General features: G+C 49.7%; 1 protein-coding gene across 1 annotated transcript; it reads right to left on the reverse strand.

Moving 5' to 3' along the window:
- Window positions 1–1,155: 1,155 nt before the first annotated feature.
- LOC132832868 (zinc-binding protein A33-like) lies at window positions 1,156–20,819 on the reverse strand. Its single transcript, XM_060851062.1, has 6 exons — window positions 20,303–20,819; window positions 17,102–17,197; window positions 16,779–17,012; window positions 9,035–9,057; window positions 8,826–8,941; window positions 1,156–4,923 (listed from the first exon to the last, which is right to left on the reverse strand). The coding sequence occupies exons 1-6, from the start codon at window positions 20,753–20,755 to the stop codon at window positions 3,524–3,526; spliced, it is 2,322 nt and encodes a 773-aa protein (XP_060707045.1). The 5' UTR covers window positions 20,756–20,819; the 3' UTR covers window positions 1,156–3,523.
- Window positions 20,820–24,378: the final 3,559 nt, after the last annotated feature.

Consider the following 24,378-nt stretch of genomic DNA (forward strand, 5'->3'; position numbering starts at 1 on the left):
CACCGTCCTCAGAAACGTTAAGGTCCCTCTCCGCAGTGAATACCGAAGCCAAGTACTCATTAAGGACCCCCCCCCCCCCCTTACCAGCTCTGACCTCAGGCACACGTTCTGTCCACTATCCTAGATTGGCACTACCCTCACTCTGGTGATCCTCTTGTTCCTCATATTAGTATTGAACACCTTAGGGTTTTCCCTAATCCTATCCACTAAAGTTTCCTCATGCCCCCTTCTAGCTCTCCTAAGTCCATTCTTCACTTCCTTGCTGGCTACCTTGTCACCCTCTAGAGCCCTGTCTGATCCTTGCCTCCTCAACCTTAAGTAAGCGTCCTTCTTCCTCTTGACTAGATGTTCTCCATCCCTTGTCACCCAAGGTTCCTTCACCCTATCATCCCTTCCATGCCTCAGTGGGACAAACCTGTCCAGCACTATTGGCTGGTCTTTCCTAACCAACCTTCACATTTCTGTCGTGCATTTTCCTGAGAACATCCGTTCCCAATTTAGGTGCTGTACTTCCTTCCTAAGAGCATTGTAATTCCTCCTCCCCCAATTAAATACTTTCCCATACTGTCTGCTCCCATCCCTCTCCATGACTATAGGAAAGATCAGGGAGTTGTCACCGAAATGTTCTCCCACTGAGAGATCTGACACCTGACCTGGTTCGTTGCTAAGCACCAAATCCAAGATGGCCTCTCCTCTAGTCAGCCTAAACCTGACAAAAACTGCTCCATCCAAACTATTTGAACTAAAGTGGTTCCAACCAGACCGTGCGTGATGAGTCAGTTGGTTTCCTCATTTACTGATGTCACTTCCAGTTAGCGTTTGACCAGTTGTCTTTGTAATGGTTACCTGGTGAACCTATCATCGCTCTTCCTTGTTCTTCAATCAAATGGAATGCTTTTTATTGAAATAATGAGGCGCGTTATGATTGTTACTTTTCATAGTTGACAGAAGTGACCGCACGTTGTCAGGTAGTGACAATCAGCCTCATGTTTATCATCCCTTTGTATGGTGCTGCTGTCTCGGCATCATATACGGGGTGTTCTCATTCAGAGAAGGTGCCTAGCAGTGAGTTAAATAAAGGAATGACTTGACTTACGTAGCGTTCTATACCATTGAGTGCAAATTAACTAAAAAGAGGACAAAGAAGCACAGAACTTTAACAAAGACATTTATGCATAAATTCCACGTATAAACAATTATTGCAAAGTTCAGAGGATGCACTTATAAATGACTGCAGGGTATCTTCAACGGTTGCATGCTGATCATCAGTCAGACCAAAGGACCTGTCCAGCTATGAAACTAATGCAGAGCGACACCTGAGTTTGCAGAGGCAAGGTGATGCATAGGATTGTCGCAGATTGGGGGAAAAAAAAAGAGAGTGATCGCTCTTTCTGAGCAAGTTAAAATGTTGAAGTAATTGAGGACACAACACAGGAGGCTCAAAACCTGGCTGTGGTCCTACCTGCACAACGGGCTCTTTTAACTCCCACCCAAACCTTTCATCACTTGATAGTTTGAGGGTTTACCCGTCCCAGACTATCCTGACTGACTTGGCAGTAACGGCCGATATTAAATTACATCAGCACAGTCCAGTTGCTATTTCACAGAAAGAAACAGGATGTGTTGCTATCGGTTTCAATACAGTTTGATAGAACTAAAAATCCATGTAATGAATGCACTTTGATTATTTGACCATTACACATAGTTTGATGACAAACAAATTAAGAGATTTGGTATTATCACTAACTACTGACCTGGGGAATGTTCTGGGACTTGGGTTCAAATACCACCATGGCAGGTTTAAAAATCTCCAATTAAAACACTTGCCAGGGTTTCTGAAGACAAAAAAAAAACCTTTGTGATTCACCACTAATTTTTGGGGGAGGGATCTCCCAACTACACCTGGTGTGTGCTTTCCACGCGACTCCAGACCCTGTTAATTTTTTTAAAAATCGTCTTTTACAAATGGTTTCGGTTCCAATTCACTCTCAGGACGTGGGCGTGGCTGGCTCAGCCAGCGCCAACTGCCCGTCCCGAATTAGGTGAAGAGTCGGGCACGTTGCTGGGGGGTTCGAGAGTGACGTGGAGATTCTGGACACAGTTTCCAGATGGACAATCAGTGCTGGCCTGGCATTCCTGTGAATGGATTGGAAATATTGAAAAGAAAAAATTACGCCGAGGGTATTGAGCAGGAGAGAGTTCAGAAACGCTTTCCCAGGATGTTGCCGGGTACGCAAAGGTTTGAGTTATAAAGACAGGCTGGGGCTGTTTTCCCCCTGGAGCCTAGGAGGTTGAGGGGTGACCTCATAGAGGTTTCTAAAATCACGGAGAAGGGGAATAGCAGATGTCTTGTCCCCATGGTGGGGGACTTCAAAACTAGGGGGCGTATTTTTAAGGTGAGAGGAGAGAGATTTAAAATGACGTGACGCAGTGGTTCACGTGTGGAATGAACTAACTAAGGAAGTGGCGGATGCAGGTACAGTCGCAACGTTTAAAAAATATATTTGGACAAGAAATGTTTGGAGGGATATGAGCCAAACGCAGGCAGGTGGGACCAATTTAGTTCGGGAACATGGTCGGCAGGGACTGGTTGGGCCGAAGGGTCTGTTTCGGTGCTGTGTGACCCTGTGACATTTCTTTATTTCAACAAGGTATGGCGTTCGAAGGGGGAAACAACTCTGACGGACTCCTCTTTGTTGAGCTACAGGAGGAGTAGTGTGAGAGCGCAGCCATCTAACATCGGATTGTGGCTGGAAGGTGGTCGTTGCAGGGCTGGACATGAGTGTGAGTCTCCATGGGGGGAGCGGGCAACGAGAATGGGCATCGTCAGAAGTTAGCTGCTGTCATTGCTTCAATCTGGATTTGAGTGGGGGGGGGGGAGTGGTTGGTGGGAAGGAAGGAGGGGGATAAAGACCGCATTGCTTTGACCAGGGTGTGCTTGTTCAGGTTCAGTGGGCCACAGAGCTGTTCTCCTGATGGTGGAGGGAAAGACAAGACACGGATTCAAAATGGTGTGTTCCTTTTCCATCTCACTGTACAAAATGTAAATATAAAAAAAACACGGATGTTTTGGGGTTGGCAGGGGGAAGTCTATACAAAAGAGACACTGAGGAAGGTGTGAGACAGTGGTAGTGTCCTTATCTTAGATCTAGGAGGCCTGAGTTCACATCCCATCTCCTCTAGAGATATGCAATAATTGGGTTAAGATGAAAATTCAATTGGCCATGTTGGGGCTTTCCTAGTGAGGAGGTGGAGGAGGAGAATCCCAGCAGTGTGGAAGCAGGCCATTTGGCCCATCGGGTCCCCACCGCCCCTCCCAAAGGGCATTCCACCCAAACCAACCCTATCCCTGGCATCGTGCCATTTCCCATGGCTCCCCTGCATATCCCTGCACGCTGCGGGGCAATTGTTCACGGCCAATCCGCCTGTCTTCGGACTGCGGGAGGAAACCGGAGCACCCGGAGGAAACCCACGCGGACACAGGGAGGACAAGCAAGCTGCGCGCGGGAGGCAAGGCCGGGGTCTAACGCAAGAGGTGGGACCAGTTTGACCAAATAAAGCCAGCCATGCCCAGAGTGACCGCGGCCAGCTGAGCATGGGGCAGAAGGAGGGACCAGGCGCTGCAGTAACTCAGCGTGCCAGCCCAGAGCCAGCAGCTCCCAAAGCGGCCTATGGTCCCGAGGGCCAGCCCAGCGGCGCCCAGCAGGACCCAGCAGAGGCCGGTCAGCGGCCGGGCGCTCAGGAGCAGCACGGACAGGCCGAAGTAGCCGTGCACACCGCAGCACCACCAGCAGATCTCGGCCCCGGGCTTGCGGCCCGTCACGGTCAGACACAGCCCGGCGTATCCCAGCAGGCCACAGCACGTCCACCAGGACCACACCTCGGAGTCCGCCAGCCCCAGCAACCCCAGCAGGGCCATCGAGCCGGGAGCCAGCGCCAGGCCTGAGCGGGTGCTATGGGCCAACATCAGGCCGCCCAGGCTCAGTGCTAGGCAGCAGGCCCCAAGGTGCCAGGCGTAGGCCAGCACCTGGCACCAGAGCCCGGCGTAGGCCAGAACCCCGCAGGAGGCCCGGCAAACCTCTACCGCCGGGCTCTCACCGCTGTCCAGCAGGCACCAGCTCCAGGCCGCGAGCCCCATCATGGCACAGCAGGCCAGGTAGCTCTCTGCCAGCCACCGGGGAGCCAGCAGCCCGAGTGCCAACAGCAGTGCCAGGCACAGCCAGGCCTGAGGGCCCGGCCCGGGAGGAGGGCACTGGCGAAAGTGGGCCCCCTCGCCGCCAGGGATGGTGGCACTATCCCCTGCCTGGCACTGGGTGCAGGGGCAGGCTTCCCCATCTGCCCCACCGCTGGGGGCAGGGGCAGCCAGTGGGTTGAGCAGCCGCAGTGGCTCAGAGGGGGAGGCCCCTGCGCGGTTGTGGCCCAGGCTGAAGAAGGGGTAGAGCCTCCCCTCGAAGGGGCAGCCCTGGAAGGTGTGGAGGTGGCGCAGGCCGTCGGCGTCATAGAAGGAGAGTCGCCCACCGCCGTAGTCCAGGTAGATGCCAATCACCCGGGGCCGGTTGCCACCGGCAACGGTGGGCCGCAGCTCCCTGAGCGGCACAGAGTAGGCCATGTACCGGCTGCCCTGCCTCAGGCCCATGGTCCAGTAGCCGTTGAGAGGGGACAGCAGGATGTCCCCCGACCTGGGCACTCGTTCAGACGCCACTCCCAGCGTCCAGCTGGCGCAGCCTGCCACCCTCACCTCCCAGTAGTGACACCCTGAGTCAAAGCCCTGCGACGCCAGGACGCACGGGCACGGGTCGTATCGCCGCGGGTCGTCTTCGGGCACCGGGCCTCTCTGGGCAGCCCACTCCATGCCGGTGAGGTCGGGGGTCAGACGGAGCCACGGGCTGGCCGTTTCGGGGTCAAAGGTCAGCGGGGTCAGCCCTGCAGCAACAACAACCATACAGGTGGAGAGAGAGAGAGAGAGAGAGAGAGGTGTTAAAATCAAAGCCCATCCATCAAAAAAAGGGGCAGATCCCCATTGTTCAGAAATTTAAAAAAACATTTCCGTCCAGCACACAAGAAACCGAACGTTTATAAATATCGGGGTTTAATATGGAGATGTGGAAGGGAAGTAGAAAGAGGTATCATTTGGTCACGGTTATCAGGGAGGGAAGATACAAAGTGTGGTCAGGTACAGACAGCATTTTAATGCAGTTCTGAAGGTTAGTGAGCTCCAATGGGTTGGTGGCTCAGTGGCTAGCACCACCCCCTCATGGCACCAGAGACCCGGGTTCAATTCCAGCCGCGGGCGACTGTCTGTGTGGAGTTTGCACATTCCCCCCGTGTCTGTGTGGGTTTCCTCTGCTTTTCTCCCACAGTCCAAAGATGTGCAGGACAGAATGGATTGGGAATTATCCATAGTGTGGTAGGGGAGGTGGATTAGTCATGGGAAATGCAGGGGCGACGTGGCTGGGGCTGGGTGGAATACTATTTGGATGGTCAGTATGGGCATGAAGGGCCGAATAGCCTGCCTCCACACTAGTAGGGATTGTAACGTTAACTCTGACTTTTTAAAAAAAATATAGAATCCCTACAGTGTGGAAACAGGCCGTTCGGCCCAGCAAGTCCACACTGACCCCTCTGAACAGGAACTCACCCAGACCCATTCCCCTGACCAATCCACCTCACCTACACATCCCTGAACACTGTGGGCAACTGAACATGGTCAATCCACCCTGACCTGCACATCTTTGGACTGTGGGAGGAAACCCACGCAGACACAGGGAGGATGTGCAAACTCCACCCAGACAGTCGCCCCGAGGCTAGAATCGAACCCAGGTCCCTGGCGCTGTGAGGTTGGGGGGGGTAAATCACTGAGCCACTCTTGAAAGATGCTGGCAGGCCTGCTGAGGTTTTCCAGCAATTTCTGTTTAGTTTTGAATGCACAGTTTGCTTCTATTTTACAGTGGTCGGCTGTTGTGTGACCACATATGCACTGGAGAAGTGACCAGTTCTGGTCACCAGAAGTGACCATTGATTATCAGTCGATAATCCTACAGTTTCAAAGATCAATCTTGTTCTCAATTCTCGTCAACCTCATGTCTAAATGCGATGGGTAAGGAAAGACCTGAAAAATGTGTTGCTGGAAAAGCGCAGCAGGTCAGGCAGCATCCAAGGAGCAGGAGAATCGACGTTTCGGGCATGAGCCCTTCTTCAGGCTCCTTGGATGCTGCCTGACCTGCTGCGCTTTTCCAGCAACACATTTTTCAGCTCTGATCTACAGCATCTGCAGTCCTCACTTTCTCCTAGTAAGAAAAGACCGTCAAACTGAACAGATCTTTCAGTCCATTGCTCTATTCCTCCATTTTAATTGTTTTTAAATCATGTGTTGCAGAGGCTGGTACAATTGTAACATTTAAAAGGCATTTGGACGGGTACATGAACAGGAAGGGTTTGGAGGGATATGGGCCGGGTGCTGGCTAGTGGGACTAGATTGGGTTGGGATATCTGGTCAGCATGGACGGGTTGGACCGAGGGGTCTGTTTCTGTGCTGTACATCTCTGTGACCCTTTTAAATGTTGTAATTGTACCAGCCTCCACCACTTCCTCTGGCAGCTCATTCCATACACGTACCACCCTCTGTGTGAAAATGTTGCCCCTTAGGTCTCTTTTATATCTTTCCCCTCTCACCCTTTACCTATGCCCCTCCAGTTCTGGACTCCCCGACCCCAGGGAAAAGGCCTTGTCTATTTACCCTAGCAATGCCCCTCATGATTTTATACACCTCTGTAAAGTCACCCCTCAGCCTCCGATGCTCCAAGACTATCCAGCCTCTCCTTTGACTGAAACCCTTTGGTTCATTCACAGAATCCCAGCAGTGTGGAAGCAGGCCATTCGGCCCGACGGTTCCACATCAACCCTCCAAAGAGCATCCCACCCAGACCCACCCCCTAACCCTATCCCTGTCACACTGCATTTCCTGTGGCGAACCCCCCATCCAGCCTACACATCCCTGAACACTACTGGCAATTTAGTACGGTGAATCCACCCCAACGTGCACATCTTTGGACTGTGGGAGGAAACTGGAGAACTGGGAGAGAACGTACGAACTCCATGCAGACAGTCGCCCAAGGGTGGGATCGAACCTGGGTCCCTGGTGCTGTGAGGCCACTGAGCCACCGTGCCATTGTAACGCCTCAGGATTCTGCCGGCAGCGCCCCTTCCTCAGAGATAGGAGGCCTCGCGATGCCACATCCCAACGCCCCGCTGGGAAAACAGCCACTCCACTCTCCCTGGGCCCACTTCCCATAATCCCGAGGGGGAGGCCAAAACGATGGCAGCCTTTACAAATGGTCAACGGGAGGGGCCAACCCCCCCACCCCGGGCTAACAAATGCAGCCAAGCATGGAGGATCCCCTCCAGCACCCCACCCCTACCCTCAGACTGCCGGCCTAGGTTTTCCGGGCAGGGGGAAGACAGGCGCCATGTTTCCGCCCCATTCACCTGGCGGTGGGGCGGGGGAGGGGGAGGTGAGCTGCTCGAGAGACCATCAGAGCTTAGGCCGAGAGTTGAGCCTGTGGAGAGTGGAGAGGATGGCTCCCCCTTGTGGCAGGGTCAAGAGCCAGGGTAAACATTAGCGCCCTCCCACTGAGGTTGGAGATGGAGTCCAACCAGTCCATACAGGCCACCATCCAAACTAAACCAGTCCCACCTACCTACTCCTGGCCCAAATCCCTCCAAAATCTTTCCTAGGCCTGTACTTTTAAATGTTTGGGACTGTACCCGCGTCCACCACTTCCTCAAGACGGTCATCCCACACGGGAACCACCCTCTGTGTAAAACATTTGACCCCCCCCGTGTCTTTTTTAAAATCCCTCCCCTCTGACCTTGAAATGCGTCCCCTCGTCTTGAAATTCCCCAAAAGGCAACTACTTTTAACCCTGTCGTACCTCTCGTTAGGAGAGGGTCTTTCTCCCCCCTGTTGACAAAGGGAGGTTGAGGTTCTGGAATAAGATGAGTGGAGATGGGGGTCAATTGGTCCTTGACTAACAAGGGACTCAAAACGCTGGAAAGTGGAACCATAGAGTCCCGTCCAGTGCGGGAAGAGGCCGTTTGGCCCATCAGTTCTGCGCCGAACCTCCGCAGAGCATCCCACGCAAACCCGGCCTGTCCCTGTAACCCCGCATTTCCCATGGCTAGCTCAGCGAGCCTGCACACTACGGGCAACTTAACACGGCCAATCAACCTAACCTATACATCCCTGGACACCATGGGCAATTTCCCACGGCCTATTCATCCTAACCTGCACATCTTTGGACAGTGGGAGGAAACCGGAGCACCCGGAGGAAACGCACACAGACACGGGGAGAATGTGCAAACTCCACACAGACAGTCGCCCAAGGCTGGAATCGAACCTGGGACCCTGGTGCTGTGAGGCAACAGTGCTAACCACTGAGTCACCATGCCACCCAATGGCCTATCCACCCTAACCTGCACATCTTTGAACTGTGGGAGGAAACCCACGCAGACATGGGGAGAATAAAAAAAATCTAGGACAAAAAAGTTTGAAGCAGCCAAGTCCTTATGGGACTGGGAGAGCTGACCCAGTCCTGCTGGATCCCCTCACTCATGGAGGAGCTACACCATGCCATTGGAGGCACTTCCGAGAGGTTTAACAGAGGCAGTGAACTGGCCGGGCTTACCCCCACTGGAACTTTGAGGTCCAAGAGGAGGTTTTACTGAGACTTGAGTTTCTGAGGAGCCTTGAACAGGTCAATGTGGGGACACCACAAAGCGACGCTGTCAGGTCATTCGTACAAATGCAAATCCTTCAAACAACTCACCTGGTTTGATGACTTTCCCCAGTTGCTGCCACACACTGTACTGCAAAGGGCCTTTCAATATTTCCAGCGAGGGGTCTGCAGATGTATCTTCAAGTGCCTTATAGTCTTCCAGACCCCTGCAGACAGGAAAACATGTCAACATTTCTGAAGCAAAAGAGCTGTCCATTATTTAATCTCTTTGGATGTTGTTGTAGTAATAAAGTACATACCTTAGCTCTAGACTGCTCAGTCCCTGCAAAAATAAAGAATACATTTATTCAAACCCATGTTATTTAAGCAACAGGCAATGAACGCTCACCTCGCTAGTGATGTTCACTTCCCTCGAAAGAATAAACTAAAGGCTTACCATTTTCTGAAATGCTCGGTGTGGACACATCGCACAGTCCCTTTCCGAGACAACCTCAACAACATGTGGGCGGTTAGCAAACAATTAATCTCAACTTTAACCAAATACTTGATACAGACTGAAATGTGTATGTGTGTAATATTAACTCAAGCGCACACACACACGTGTGCCAGTCTGTAACATTAACACACACACACACACGTGTGCCAGTCTGTAACATTAACACACACGTACACATGTGCCAGTCTGTAACATTAACACACACACACACGTGCACCAGTCTGTAACATTAACACACACACACGTGCCAATCTGTAACATTAACACACACAAGTGTGCCAGTCTGTAACATTAACACACACACACACGTGTGCCAATCTGTAACATTAACACACACGTGTGCCAGTCTGTAACATTAACACACACGTGTGCCAATCTGTAACATTAACACACACGTGTGCCAGTCTGTAACATTAACACACACACACGTGCCAATCTGAAACATTAACACACACACACGTGTGCCAATCTGTAACATTAACACACACACTAGTCTGTAACATCAACACACATACATGTGTGCCAGTCTGTAACATTAACACACACGTGTGCCAGTCTGTAACATTAACACACACACACACGTGTGCCAGTCTGTAACATTAACACACACACGTGTGCCAGTCTGTAACATTAACACACACCAGTCTGTAACATCAACACACACACACGTGTGCCAATCTGTAACATTAACACACACACGTGCCAGTCTGTAACATTAACACACACACACGTATGCCAGTCTGTAACATTAACACACACATCTATAACATTAACACACACCAGTCTGTAACATTAACACACACGTGTGCCATTCTGTAACATTAACACATACACACACACAAGTGTGCCAGTCTGTAACATTAACACACACACACACACGTGTGCCAATCTGTAACATTAACACACACGTGTGCCAGTCTGTAACATTAACATACACACACGTGCCAGTCTGTAACATTAACACACACCAGTCTGTAACATTAACACACACACACGTGCCAATCTGAAACATTAACACACACACACGTGTGCCAGTCTGTAACATTAACACACACACACGTGTGCCAGTCTGTAACATTAACACACACGTACACATGTGCCAGTCTGTAACATTAACACACACACACGTGCACCAGTCTGTAACATTAACACACACACGTGCCAATCTGTAACATTAACACACACAAGTGTGCCAGTCTGTAACATTAACACACACACACGTGCCAGTCTGTAACATTAACACACACCAGTCTGTAACATTAACACACACACGTGTGCCAGTCTGTAACATTAACACACACACACGTGCCAATCTGAAACATTAACACACACACACACGTGTGCCAATCTGTAACATTAACACACACACTAGTCTGTAACATCAACACACATACACGTGTGCCAGTCTGTAACATTAACACACACGTGTGCCAGTCTGTAACATTAACACACACATGTGCCAGTCTGTAACATTAACACACACACACGTGCCAGTCTGTAACATTGACACACACACGTGTGCCAGTCTGTAACATTGACACACACACGTGTGCCAGTCTGTAACATTAACACACACACACGTGCCAGTCTGTAACATTAACACACACCAGTCTGTAACATCAACACACACACACGTGTGCCAATCTGTAACATTAACACACTCACGTGCCAGTCTGTAACATTAACACACACACACACGTATGCCAGTCTGTAACATTAACACACACATCTATAACATTAACACACACCAGTCTGTAACATTAACACACACGTGTGCCAGTCTGTAACATTAACACATACACACACACGTGCCAGTCTGTAACATTAACACACTCACGTGCCAGTCTGTAACATTAACACACCGCACACACACACATGTGCCAGCCTGTAACATTAACACACACACATGCTAGTCTGTAACATTAACACACACACGTGCCAGTCTGTAACATTAACACATACACACACATGCCAGTCTGTAACATTAACACATGTGCCAGTCTGTAACATTAACACACACACACGTGTGCCAGTCTGTAACATTAACACACACACGTGTGCCTGTCTGTAACATTAACACACACACACGTGCCAGTCTGTAACATTAACACACACCAGTCTGTAACATCAACACACATACATGTGTGCCAATCTGTAACATTAACACACACACATGTGCCAGTCTGTAACATTAACACACACACACGTATGCCAGTCTGTAACATTAACACACACGTGTGCCAGTCTGTAACATTAACACACATGCCAGTCTGTAACATTAACACACTCACGTGCCAGTCTGTAACATTAACACACCACACACACACGTGTGCCAGTCTGTAACATTAACACACACGTGTGCCAGTCTGTAACATTAACACATACACACACACACGTGCCAGTCTGTAACATTAACACACATGCCAGTCTGTAACATTAACACACTCACGTGCCAGTCTGTAACATTAACACACCGCACACACACACGTGTGCCAGCCTGTAACATTAACACACACGTGTGCCAGTCTGTAACATTAACACACACATGTGCCAGTCTGTAACATTATCACTCACACACACACACACACGTGTGCCAGTCTGTAACATTAACACACACAGTGTGCCAGTCTGTAACATTAACACACACACGTGTGCCATTCTGTAACATTAACACACACGTGTGCCAGTCTGTAACATTAACACACACACGTGTGTCGTTCTGTAACAGTAACACACACATGTGCCAGTCTGTAACATTAACACACACGTGTGCCAGCCTGTAACATTAACACACACGTGTGCCAGCCTGTAACATTAACACACACACACACACGCCAGCCTGTAACATTAACACACACACGTGCCAGTCTGTAACATTAACACACACACGTGTGCCAGTCTGTAACATTAACACACCGCACACACACGTGTGCCAATCTGTAACATTAACACACATACACGTGTGCCAGCCTGTAACATTAACACACATACACGTGTGCCAGCCTGTAACATTAACACACACACGTGTGCCAGTCTGTAACATTAACACACACACACGTGTGCCAGTCTGTAACATTAACACATACACACACACACGTGCCAGTCTGTAACATTAACACACACACGTGTGCCAGCCTGTAACATTAACACACACACGCCAGCCTGTAACATTAACACACACGTGCCAGCCTGTAACATTAACACACACACTCACGCCAGTCTGTAACATCAACACACATACACGTGTGCCAATCTGTAACATTAACACACACACATGTGCCAGTCTGTAACATTAACACACACACACGTATGCCAGTCTGTAACATTAACACACACGTGTGCCAGTCTGTAACATTAACACACATGCCAGTCTGTAACATTAACACACCACACACACACGTGTGCCAGTCTGTAACATTAACACACACGTGTGCCAGTCTGTAACATTAACACATACACACACACACGTGCCAGTCTGTAACATTAACACACATGCCAGTCTGCAACATTAACACACTCACGTGCCAGTCTGTAACATTAACACACCGCACACACACACGTGTGCCAGCCTGTAACATTAACACACACGTGTGCCAGTCTGTAACATTAACACACACGTGTGCCAGTCTGTAACATTATCACTCACACACACACACACGTGTGCCAGTCTGTAACATTAACACACACAGTGTGCCAGTCTGTAACATTAACACACACACGTGTGCCATTCTGTAACATTAACACACACGTGTGCCAGTCTGTAACATTAACACACACACGTGTGTCGTTCTGTAACAGTAACACACACATGTGCCAGTCTGTAACATTAACACACACGTGTGCCAGTCTGTAACATTAACACACACACATACGCCAGCCTGTAACATTAACACACACGTGTGCCAGCCTGTAACATTAACACACACACACACGCCAGCCTGTAACATTAACACACACACATGTGCCAGTCTGTAACATTAACACACACACGTGTGCCAGTCTGTAACATTAACACATACACACACACACGTGCCAGTCTGTAACATTAACACACTCACGTGCCAGTCTGTAACATTAACACACCGCACACACACACACGTGTGCCAATCTGTAACATTAACACACATACACGTGTGCCAGCCTGTAACATTAACACACACACGTGTGCCAGTCTGAAACATTAACACATACACACACACACGTGCCAGTCTGTAACATTAACACACACGTGCCAGTCTGTAACATTAACACACACACGTGTGCCAGCCTGTAACATTAACACACACACTCACGCCAGTCTGTAACATCAACACACACATGCCAGTCTGTAACATTAACACACACACATGTGCCAGCCTGTAACATTAACACACACACTCACGCCAGCCTGTAACATTAACACACACACACGTGCCAGTCTGTAACATTAACACACACACGTGCCAGTCTGTAACATTAACACACACACTCACGCCAGCCTGTAACATTAACACACACACACGTGCCAGTCTGTAACATTAACACACACACACATGTGCCAGCCTGTAACATTAACACACACACACGCCAGCCTGTAACATTAACACACACACGTGTGCCAGTCTGTAACATTAACACACACATGTGTGCCATTCTGTAACATTAACACACACGTGTGCCAGTCTGTAACATTAACACACATGTGCCAATCTGTAACATTAGCACACACATGTGCCAGTCTTAACATTAACACACATGTGTGCCAGTCTGTAACATTAACACACACATGTGTGCCAGTCTGTAACATTAACACACACGTGCCAATCTGTAACATTAACACACACGTGTTCCAGTCTGTAACATTAACACACACGTGCCAATCTGTAACATTAACACACACATGTGCCAGTCTGTAACATTAACACACACGTGTGCCAATCTGTAACATTAACACACACACGCCAGTCCGTAACATTAACACATACACACGTGCCAATCTGTAACATTAACACACACACAGTGTGCCTGTCTGTAACATTAACACGCCGCACACACACACACACGTGTGCCAGTCTGTAACATAACACACACGTGTGCCAGTCTGTAACATTAACACACACACGTGTGCCAGTCTGTAACATTAACACATACACACATGTGTGCCAGTCTGTAACATTAACACACACGTGTGCCATTCTGTAACATTAACACACACGTGTGTCAGTCTGTAACATTAACACACACACACAAGCCTGTAACATTAACACACACGTGTGCCAGCCTGTAACATTAACACATACGTGTGTGCCAGTCTGTAACATTAACACACACACGTGTGCCAGTCTGTAACATTAACACACACACATGTGCCAGTCTGTAACATTAACACACACACGTGTGCCAGTCTGTAACATTAACACACACACGTGCCAGTCTGTAACATTAACACATACACACACACGTGTCAGTCTGTAACATTAACACGCATGCCAGTCTGTAACGTTAACACACTCACGTGCCAGTCTGTAACATTAACACACCGCACACACACACGTGTGCCAATCTGTAACATTAACACACATACACGTGTGCCAGCCTGTAACATTAACACACACACGTGTGCCAGTCTGTAACATTAACACCCACACACGCCAGCCTGTAACATTAACACACACACACATGTGCCAGTCTGTAACATTAACACATACACACACACACACGTGTGCCAGTCTGTAACATTAACACACACACACGTGTGCCAGCCTGTAACATTAACACACACACACACGCCAGCCTGTAACATTAACACACACGTGCCAGCCTGTAACATTAACACACACGTGCCAGTCTGTAACATTAACACACACACGCGCGCCAGCCTGTAACATTAACACACACACGTGCCAGTCTGTGACATTAACACACACACGTGCCAGTTTGTAACATTAACACACACACACACGTGCCAGTCTGTAACATTACCACACACACACACGTGCCAGTCTGTAACATTACCACACACGTGTACCAGTCTGTAACATTAACACACACATGTGTGCCAGTCTGTAACATTAACACGCACGTGTGTCAGTCTGTAACATTAACACGCATGCCAGTCTGTAACATTAACACACTCACGTGCCAGTCTGTAACATTAACACACTGCACACACACGTGTGCCAATCTGTAACATTAACACACATACACGTGTGCCAGCCTGTAACATTAACACACACACGTGTGCCAGTCTGTAACATTAACACACACACACACGCCAGCCTGTAACATTAACACCCACACGTGTGCCAGTCTGTAACATTAACACATACACACACGTGTGCCAGTCTGTAACATTAACACACACACACGTGTGCCAGCCTGTAACATTAACACACACACACGTGTGCCAGCCTGTAACATTAACACACACACACACGCCAGCCTGTAACATTAACACTCACACGCCAGCCTGTAACATTAACACACACGTGCCAGTCTGTAACATTAACACACACACACACGCCAGCCTGTAACATTAACACACACGTGCCAGTCTGTGACATTAACACACACACACGTGCCAGTCTGTAACATTACCACACACGTGTACCAGTCTGTAACATTAACACACACACGTGTGCCAGTCTGTAACATTAACACACACGTGTGCCAGTCTGTAACATTAACACACATACGTGTGCCAGTCTGTAACATTAACACACACGTGCCAATCTGTAACATTAACACAGACTCACACCGGTCTGTAACATTAACACACACGTGTGCCTGTCTGTAACATTAACACACGTGCCAATCTGTAACATTAACACACACACGCCAGTCCGTAACATTAACACATACACACGTGCCAATCTGTAACATTAACACACACACAGTGTGCCTGTCTGTAACATTAACACGCCGCACACACACACACACGTGTGCCAGTCTGTAACATAACACACACGTGTGCCAGTCTGTAACATTAACACACACACGTGTGCCAGTCTGTAACATTAACACATACACACACGTGTGCCAGTCTGTAACATTAACACACGTGCCAATCTGTAACATTCACACACACACGCCAGTCCGTAACATTAACACATACACACGTGCCAGTCTGTAACATTAACACACACACGTGTGCCAGTCTGTAACATTAACACACACACGTGTGCCAGTCTGTAACATTAACACACTGCACACACACGTGTGCCAGTCTGTAACATTAACACACACACACGTGCCAGTCTGTAATATTAACACACATATACGTGTGCCAGTCTGTAACATTAACACACACGTGCGCCAGTCTGTAACATTAACACACACACACATGTGCCAGTCTGTAACATTAACACATGCATACACACACACACACACGCGCCAGTCTGTAACATTAACACACACACACGCGCCAGTCTGTAACATTAACACACACACGTGCCAGTCTGTAACATTAACACACACACGTGTGCCAGTCTGTATTATGAGTTCCATTCTCACCACATGGCTATCATATCAAAAGTCTACAGTTGAAATACTATTCCCCCATTGTATACCTGCAGGAATTTTACATCATCCTCCTCTGCCATCTCTTCTTTTCTCTTTCCAATATCTGCTGTCACAGATGACAATGCTTCCTGGATCTCACCCAGTCTCGCTTCCATCTCCTTCGTCACGGTTTCTGACCTGGCCTCCAGTTTTTCCACCAAACCTCGCTCCTTTCTCTCCATGAACTGGCGCATCGCAGCGAAGCACTGCTTAACGTGCTTTAAGTCAGTCACAAACGTCTCCTGGAAGGGACAGAGAGGACCCTGGTTTTATAACACTGGGGACAAACCCCTCAGGGCCAAGGGGGAGCGATAACACCTGCCACACTTACCTGCACTCCGGAGATGTTGCGTTTCTGTCTCTCTTGAACCTCGGTTAATCTTCTCTCCTTCTCCTCCAGTTTCCCCAGGAATTCCTTCAGTGCATCCTGCAATCAAAACAGGACCTGATCAAACAAAACCACATTGTGGGCCTGAGAGGGGACAACCAACAACACAAGGCTAGCACACCATGGATTCCAAACTCCACAGACCCAGGCTGTACACCTCCCCTGGGCCTCCGTGCTGAAGGCATTGCAGCACAAGTAGACCATTCAGCCCACTGAGTCTGTTCCGCCATTCAATGGCTGTAATCCTCAAAGCACACATCATCTATTGCATCCGCTGCACCCGATGTGGCCTCCTCTATATTGGTGAGACAGGCCGCTTACTTGCGGAACGCTTCAGAGAACACCTCTGGGCCGCCCGAACCAACCAACCCAATCACCCCGTGGCTCAACACTTTAACTCCCCCTCCCACTCCACCGAGGACATGCAGGTCCTTGGACTCCTCCACCGGCAGAACACAACTACACGACGGCTGGAGGAAGAGCGCCTCATCTTCCGCCTGGGAACCCTCCAACCACAAGGTATGAATTCAGATTTCTCCAGCTTCCTCATTTCCCCTCCCCCCGCCGTGTCTCAGTCGGTTCCCTCAACTCAGCACCGCCCTCCTAACCTGCAATCCTCTTCCTGACCTCTCCGCCCCCACCCCACTCCGGCCTATCACCCTCACCTTGACCTCCTTCCACCTATCCCACCTCCATCGCCCCTCCCCCTAGTCCCTCCTCCCTACCTTTTATCTCAGCCTGCTTGGCTCTCTCTCTCTTATTCCTGATGAAGGGCTTATGCTCGAAACGTCGAATTCTCTATTCCTGAGATGCTGCCTGGCCTGCTGTGCTTTGACCAGCAACACATTTGCAGCTGTAATCCTCAACTCCATTTTCCCTGATTCCATTGACTGATTGAAAATTAGAAAGGGCTTGTGCCCAAAATGTCGATTCTCCTGCTCCTCGGATGCTGCCTGACCTGCTGTGCTCTTCCAGCGCCACTCTCTCGAATCTGATCTCCAACACCAGCAGTCCTCATTTTCTCCTGATTGAAGATCTGTCTCTCTCTCTCAGCCTTGGATATACCGAATGACCCACCTTCGCTAGCCCCATGCGGTAGAGCAGATTCTATATACTAAGGGGTAGAAAACTCCACACCACTGTCTTCGATGGTTTGACCCCTTACTCTGAGGAGATGCCCACTGGTGCACGATTCTTCCACAAGGTGGGGGGGGAAACAGCCTTCCCAAACCCACCCTCTCGAGTCCCCGGAGAATCTCAGCAGGTCTGGCAGCATCTGTGCAGAGAAGCTGAGTTTCAGCTCCAGGGGCACACCCTCAGCGCCTTCTTCCATCACCCAAGGCGAAACATTAACTCGGATTTCTCTCCACGGATGCTGTCAGACCTGCTGAGCTTTTCCAGCAATTTCCATTTGCCTTTCCGATTTACAGTTCTTTCGGATTTTTGGATTATGTTTCAATTAGTTTGCCTCTGGTTCTCCGAAAACTCTTTCCGCATGCCACCTTTATTGCGAGGGGATTGGAGTACAGAAATAAGAGTACAAGGCTTTTCATTGTATAGTGCTTTAGTGAAACCCAATCTGGATCGCTGTGTGTTGATTGGGTCCCCTTATCGAAGGCTGTATATCTGCACATTGGAAGTGACAGTGAAATTAGCCCCTGGCGTTACGCAGACTAAACTGGGAATACACTCTCTGAAGGCCAGACCTGTTGACAAACAGACTCCTCACTGTGCATTTGGATGGTGCCTGACCTGACCCCATGATTGTTTCTGTTGAGTCGCTCACAATTGGGAGAGTGAGAGAGAGCCACAGAGAGCGAGACAGAGAGCGAGAAAGTGACAGACAGACAAAGTGAGAGAGAGGGAGACAGACAGACAGAAGGCTGCAGACCATCCCAAACAGACTCATGGCTGCAGGCTGCAGTAACACTTCCCTCCCCTCTCCTCCAACTCAGACACAGAGTCAGACATCACACACACTGACCCTTCGGTCCAACCAGGCCATACTGAAGGAAATCCCAAACTGAGCCAGTGCCACAGCCCACCAAACCTTCCCTATGTACACAGGTGACAGATAGGCAGGTTACACAGATACTGCACACTGTAACAGACACATTACACAGATACTGTACACTAACAGACAGATAGGCAGGTTACACAGATACTGCACACTGTAACAGACATTACATAGATACTGTACACTAACAGACAGATAGGCAGGTTACACAGATACTGCACACTGTAACAGACACATTACACAGATACTGTACACTAACAGAGAGACAGGCAGGTTACACAGATACTGTACACTGTAACAGACACATTACACAGATACTGTACACTAACAGACAGATAGGCAGGTTACACAGATACTGTACACTGTAACAGACACATTACACAGATACTGTATACTAACAGAGAGACAGGCAGGTTACACAGATACTGCACACTGTAACAGACACATTACACAGATACTGTACACTAACAGACAGATAGGCAGGTTACACAGATACTGCACACTGTAACAGACACATTACACAGATACTGTACACTAACAGAGAGACAAGCAGGTTACACAGATACTGTACACTGTAACAGACACATTACACAGATACTGCACACTGTAACAGACAGATATGCAGATTACACAGATACTGTACACTGTAACAGACATTACACAGATACTGTACGCTAACAGACAGATAGGCAGGTTACACAGATACTGCACACTGTAACAGACATTACACAGATACTGTACACTAACAGACAGATAGGCAGATTACACAGATACTGTACACTGTAACAGACATTACACAGATACTGTACACTAACAGACAGATAGGCAGATTACACAGATACTGTACACTGTAACAGACACATTACACACGGACACAGACACATTCCCTCACACAGACAGACACCCTTTTCCCAGACACCCCCCCCCCCCCTCACACAGACACAGATGCTCCCACACACAGACACACCCCCTCACACAGACACACCCCCTCACACAGACACACCCCCTCACACAGACACCCTTTCCCCAGACAGACACCCCCCTGACACAGACACAGACCCACACCCCCCTGACACAGACAGTGACACCCTTTCCCCACTCCGAGTACAGTCAGTTGACCAGCCCACCTTGTGAGAAGCCACAGCGTCCGGGATGGTCCTGAGCGGCTCCTGCCCCCGCTCCTGGGCGCTGTCCTCCAGGCACCGGGAACACAGCAGCGCCCTCCCCGCCTCCCAGAAGTGGCTGTAGGGCTCTCGGTGCCGGGGGCAGCGGGGCGGCAGGGGGTGGGCGGCCGGGCCAGCCTCCTCCCCCCCGGCGGCGACGGTGCTGCGGAGGTGCTCGATGGTGCTGCGGAGGGCATGCACCGGCCTGGTGCTGCGGTCAGGGATGGGCTGGCGGCACTCCGGGCAGGAGGGTACCGCGGTGGACGCACTGTCCCAGTAAGCTGTGATGCAGTCCCGGCAGTAAGTGTGCCCGCAGTCCAGGGTCCTGGCATCGGACAGCAGGTTCATGCAGATGGCACACAGCAGGTTCTCAGTCAGGCTGATAGCCTGCTGCTGCTGCTGACCCTCCTCAGACATCACCCCCACACACCCCCCTTTCACTCTCACTCTGGGACACACACACCCCTACTCTCACTCTGGGAGAGTTACCCCCACTCTCACTCTGGGAGAGTTACCCCCACACACCCCACTCTCACTCTGGGAGAGATACCCCCACACACCCCACTCTCACTCTGGGAGAGTTACCCCCCCACACCCCCACTCTCACTCTGGGCGAGTTACCCCCACACACCCCACTCTCACTCTGGGAGAGTTACCCCCACACACCCCACTCTCACTCTGGGAGAGTTACCCCCACACACCCCCACTCTCACTCTGGGAGAGATACCCCCACACACCCCCACTCTCACTCTGGGAGAGTTACCCCCACACACCCCCACTCTCACTCTGGGAGAGTTACCCCCACTCTCACTCTGGGAGAGTTACCCCCACACACCCCACTCTCACTCTGGGAGAGTTACCCCCACACACCCCACTCTCACTCTGGGAGAGTTACCCCCACACACCCCACTCTCACTCTGGGAGAGTTACCCCCACTCTCACTCTGGGAGAGTTACCCCCACACACCCCCACTCTCACTCTGGGAGAGTTACCCCCACACACCCCCACTCTCACTCTGGGAGAGTTACCCGTCCCGGAGGACTGTTTCTCTTTTAAAAAAAAAGTTTACAAAACCAAAAAAAAAGTACTTTCGCTTTGGTCTGTGATTAAACCCAGAGTAATTCCAAAACAAAACCAACAAACCAACAAGGCAAACTTCACAAATTACACAACAGGCACCACTGTCAGTCTGCTGCTCCAATGCAGTTCCGCCTCAATCTTCAGGGGGTTTTTATTTCCCCCCAGATTTACCAGCAGTTAATTCACGCAACTCTGCCCCCCCTCCCCTCCCCTCCCCTCCCCCTCTCTCAATGTCACTTGATGAACCCTTCTCCCTCAGTCTGTTACAGGAAGACAGAGAGATTTCATATCAATGTTCATGCGCCCTCAGTTGTCACCAACATTTCCTCGCCCACTGCCTGGAGACCGGGCGAATCGGGAGAGGAATGCTCGCCCCCGCCCCATGCCTGGTCGGATTACTAGCTCCCCCCACCCCATCCCCCTCACAAGCGTGCCAAGGATCTATTTTCAGTAGTTGAAAATGTGTTGCTGGTTAAAGCACAGCAGGTCAGGCAGCATCCAAGGAACAGCGGGTGTTGGGACTGGGTTTGGACAAAGTTAAAAATCAGGAGACAGTCAGGACTGCAGATGGTGAGGATCAGGGTCACAATGTGTGTGTGTGTGTGTGTGTGTGGTGCTGGAAAAACACAGCAGGTCAGGCAGCATCCGAGGGGGAGGAGAGTTGACGTTTCGGGGTGAGGCAAAAGCTCTTCATCAGGAATTAGAACATAGGACATAGAAAAATACAGCGCAGTACAGTCCCTTCGGCCCTCGCCGATCCAAGCCCACCTAACCTACACTAGCACACTTTCCTCCATATGCCTATCCAATGCCCGTTTAAATGCCCATAAAGAGGGAGAGTCCACCACTGTTACTGGCAGGGCATTCCATGAACTCATGACTCATGAGTAAAGAATCTACCCCTAACATCTGTCCTATACCTACCACCCCTTAATTTAAAGCTGTGTCCCCTAGTAACAGCTGACTCCATACGTGGAAAAAGGTTCTCATGGTCAACTCTATCTAAACCCCGAATCATCTTGTACACCTCTATCAAGTCACCCCTAAACCTTCTTTTCTCCAATGAAAACAGCCCCAAGTGCCTCAGCCTTTCCTCATATAATCTTCCTACCATACCAGGCAACATCCTGGTAAACCTCCTCTGCACCCGTTCCAATGACTCCACATCCTTCCTATAGTATGGCGACCAAAACTGCACACAATACTCCAGATGAGGCCGCACCAGAGTCTTATACAACTGCAATATGACCTCAGGACTCCGGAACTCAATTCCTCTACCAATAAAGCCCAGTACACCATATGCCTTCTTCACAGCACTAATTCCTGGTGTTGTAGAACAGAGGGGCCTAGGGTTCAGGTACATAATGCTTTGAAGTTTGGATCAGGCAGGCTGGTTAAAAAGGTGTTAGTTGCTTTCATTGTTCAGCCCTTTGAATGCAGGAGTTGGGAAGTCATGTTACTGAAGTTAAAAAAAATCACACCACATCAGGTTATAGTCCGACAGGTTTATTTGGAAGTTGTAGACTTTCAGAGCGCTGCTCCTTCCTCAGATAGCTGTGAAGCAGAAATCTGGCAGATGGGGTTCAATCTGGATAAATGTCAAGTATTGTGTTTTGATACAACCAACAAGGGTATGGTCTTCCCCTGCCTCCGCAGGAACTGTAAAACCTCCCTCCCTCACCTCCATCCAAGGCCCCAAAGGAGCCTTCCACACACCCATCAAAGTTTTACCTGCACATCTACCAATATCATCTATTGTATCCGTTGCTCCTGATGTGGTCTCCTCTACATTGGGGAGACTGGATGCCTCCTAACAGAGCGCTTTAGGGAACATCTCTGGGACACCCGCACCAATCAACTCAACCGGCCCATAGCCCAACATTTCAGATCCCCCTCCCACTCTGCCGAGGACATGGAGGTCCTGGGCCTCCTTCACCACTGCTCCCTCACCACCAGACGCTTGGAGGAAGAACGTCTCATCTTCCGCCTCAGAACACTTCAACCCCAGGGCATCAATGTGGACTTCAACAGCTTCCTCATTTCCCCTTCCCCCACCTCACCTTAGTTCCAAGCTTCCAGCTCAGCACTGTCCCCATGACTTGCCCTACCTGCCAATCTCCCTTCCCACCTACCCACTCCACCCTCTCCTCTGACCTATCACCCTCATCCCCACCTCCATCCACCTCTTGCACTCCCAGCTACCTTGTCTCCAGCCCCCCCCCCCTCACATTTATCTCTCCACTCTGCACGCACCCTGCCTCTATTCCTGATGAAGGGCTTTTTCCCGAAACGTCGATTTTCCTGCTCCTCGGATACTGCCTGACCTGCTGTGCTTTTCCAGCACCACTTTAATCTTAGATAGTGTTGTAGAACAGAGGGACCTAAGGGTTCAGGTACATAATTCTTTGAAGTGTTGTGTCACCTATAGACAGGGTGGTTAAAGAGGGGTTTGGTGTACTTGCTTTCATTGCTCAGCCCTTCGAGTACAGGAATTGGGAAGTCATTGTTGAGGTTGTACTGGACATTGGTGAGGCCTGTTCTGGAGTACAATGTCCAGTTCTGGTCGTCCTGCTATAGGAAGGGTATTATTAAGCTGGGGTGGGTTCAGATTTACCAGGAAGTTAATGGATATGTAAGGTTTGAGTTCTGATCAAAGGCCAGGGCAGTTTTTACTGGAGCAGAGCAGGTTGAGAGGTGACCTGATAGAAGTTGATAAAATCATGAGGGATATAGATAGAGTTAATGGGAGCTGTCTTTTCCCTAGGACGGGGGGAATTTCAAGACTAGAGTCACATTTTTAAGGTCAGAGAAGAGAGATTTTGAAAAAGACACAAAGGCCAAGTTTTTTTACACAGAGGGTTGGTCACATGTAGAATGAACTTCCTGAGGAAGTGGTGGACGTGGGTATAACGTTCAAAAACACATTTGGACAGGTACAGGAATAGCAAAAGTGTAGAGGG

This window comes from Hemiscyllium ocellatum, chromosome 35 (assembly GCF_020745735.1).
Source record: "Hemiscyllium ocellatum isolate sHemOce1 chromosome 35, sHemOce1.pat.X.cur, whole genome shotgun sequence".
In the NCBI taxonomy this organism is placed as follows: domain Eukaryota; kingdom Metazoa; phylum Chordata; class Chondrichthyes; order Orectolobiformes; family Hemiscylliidae; genus Hemiscyllium; species Hemiscyllium ocellatum.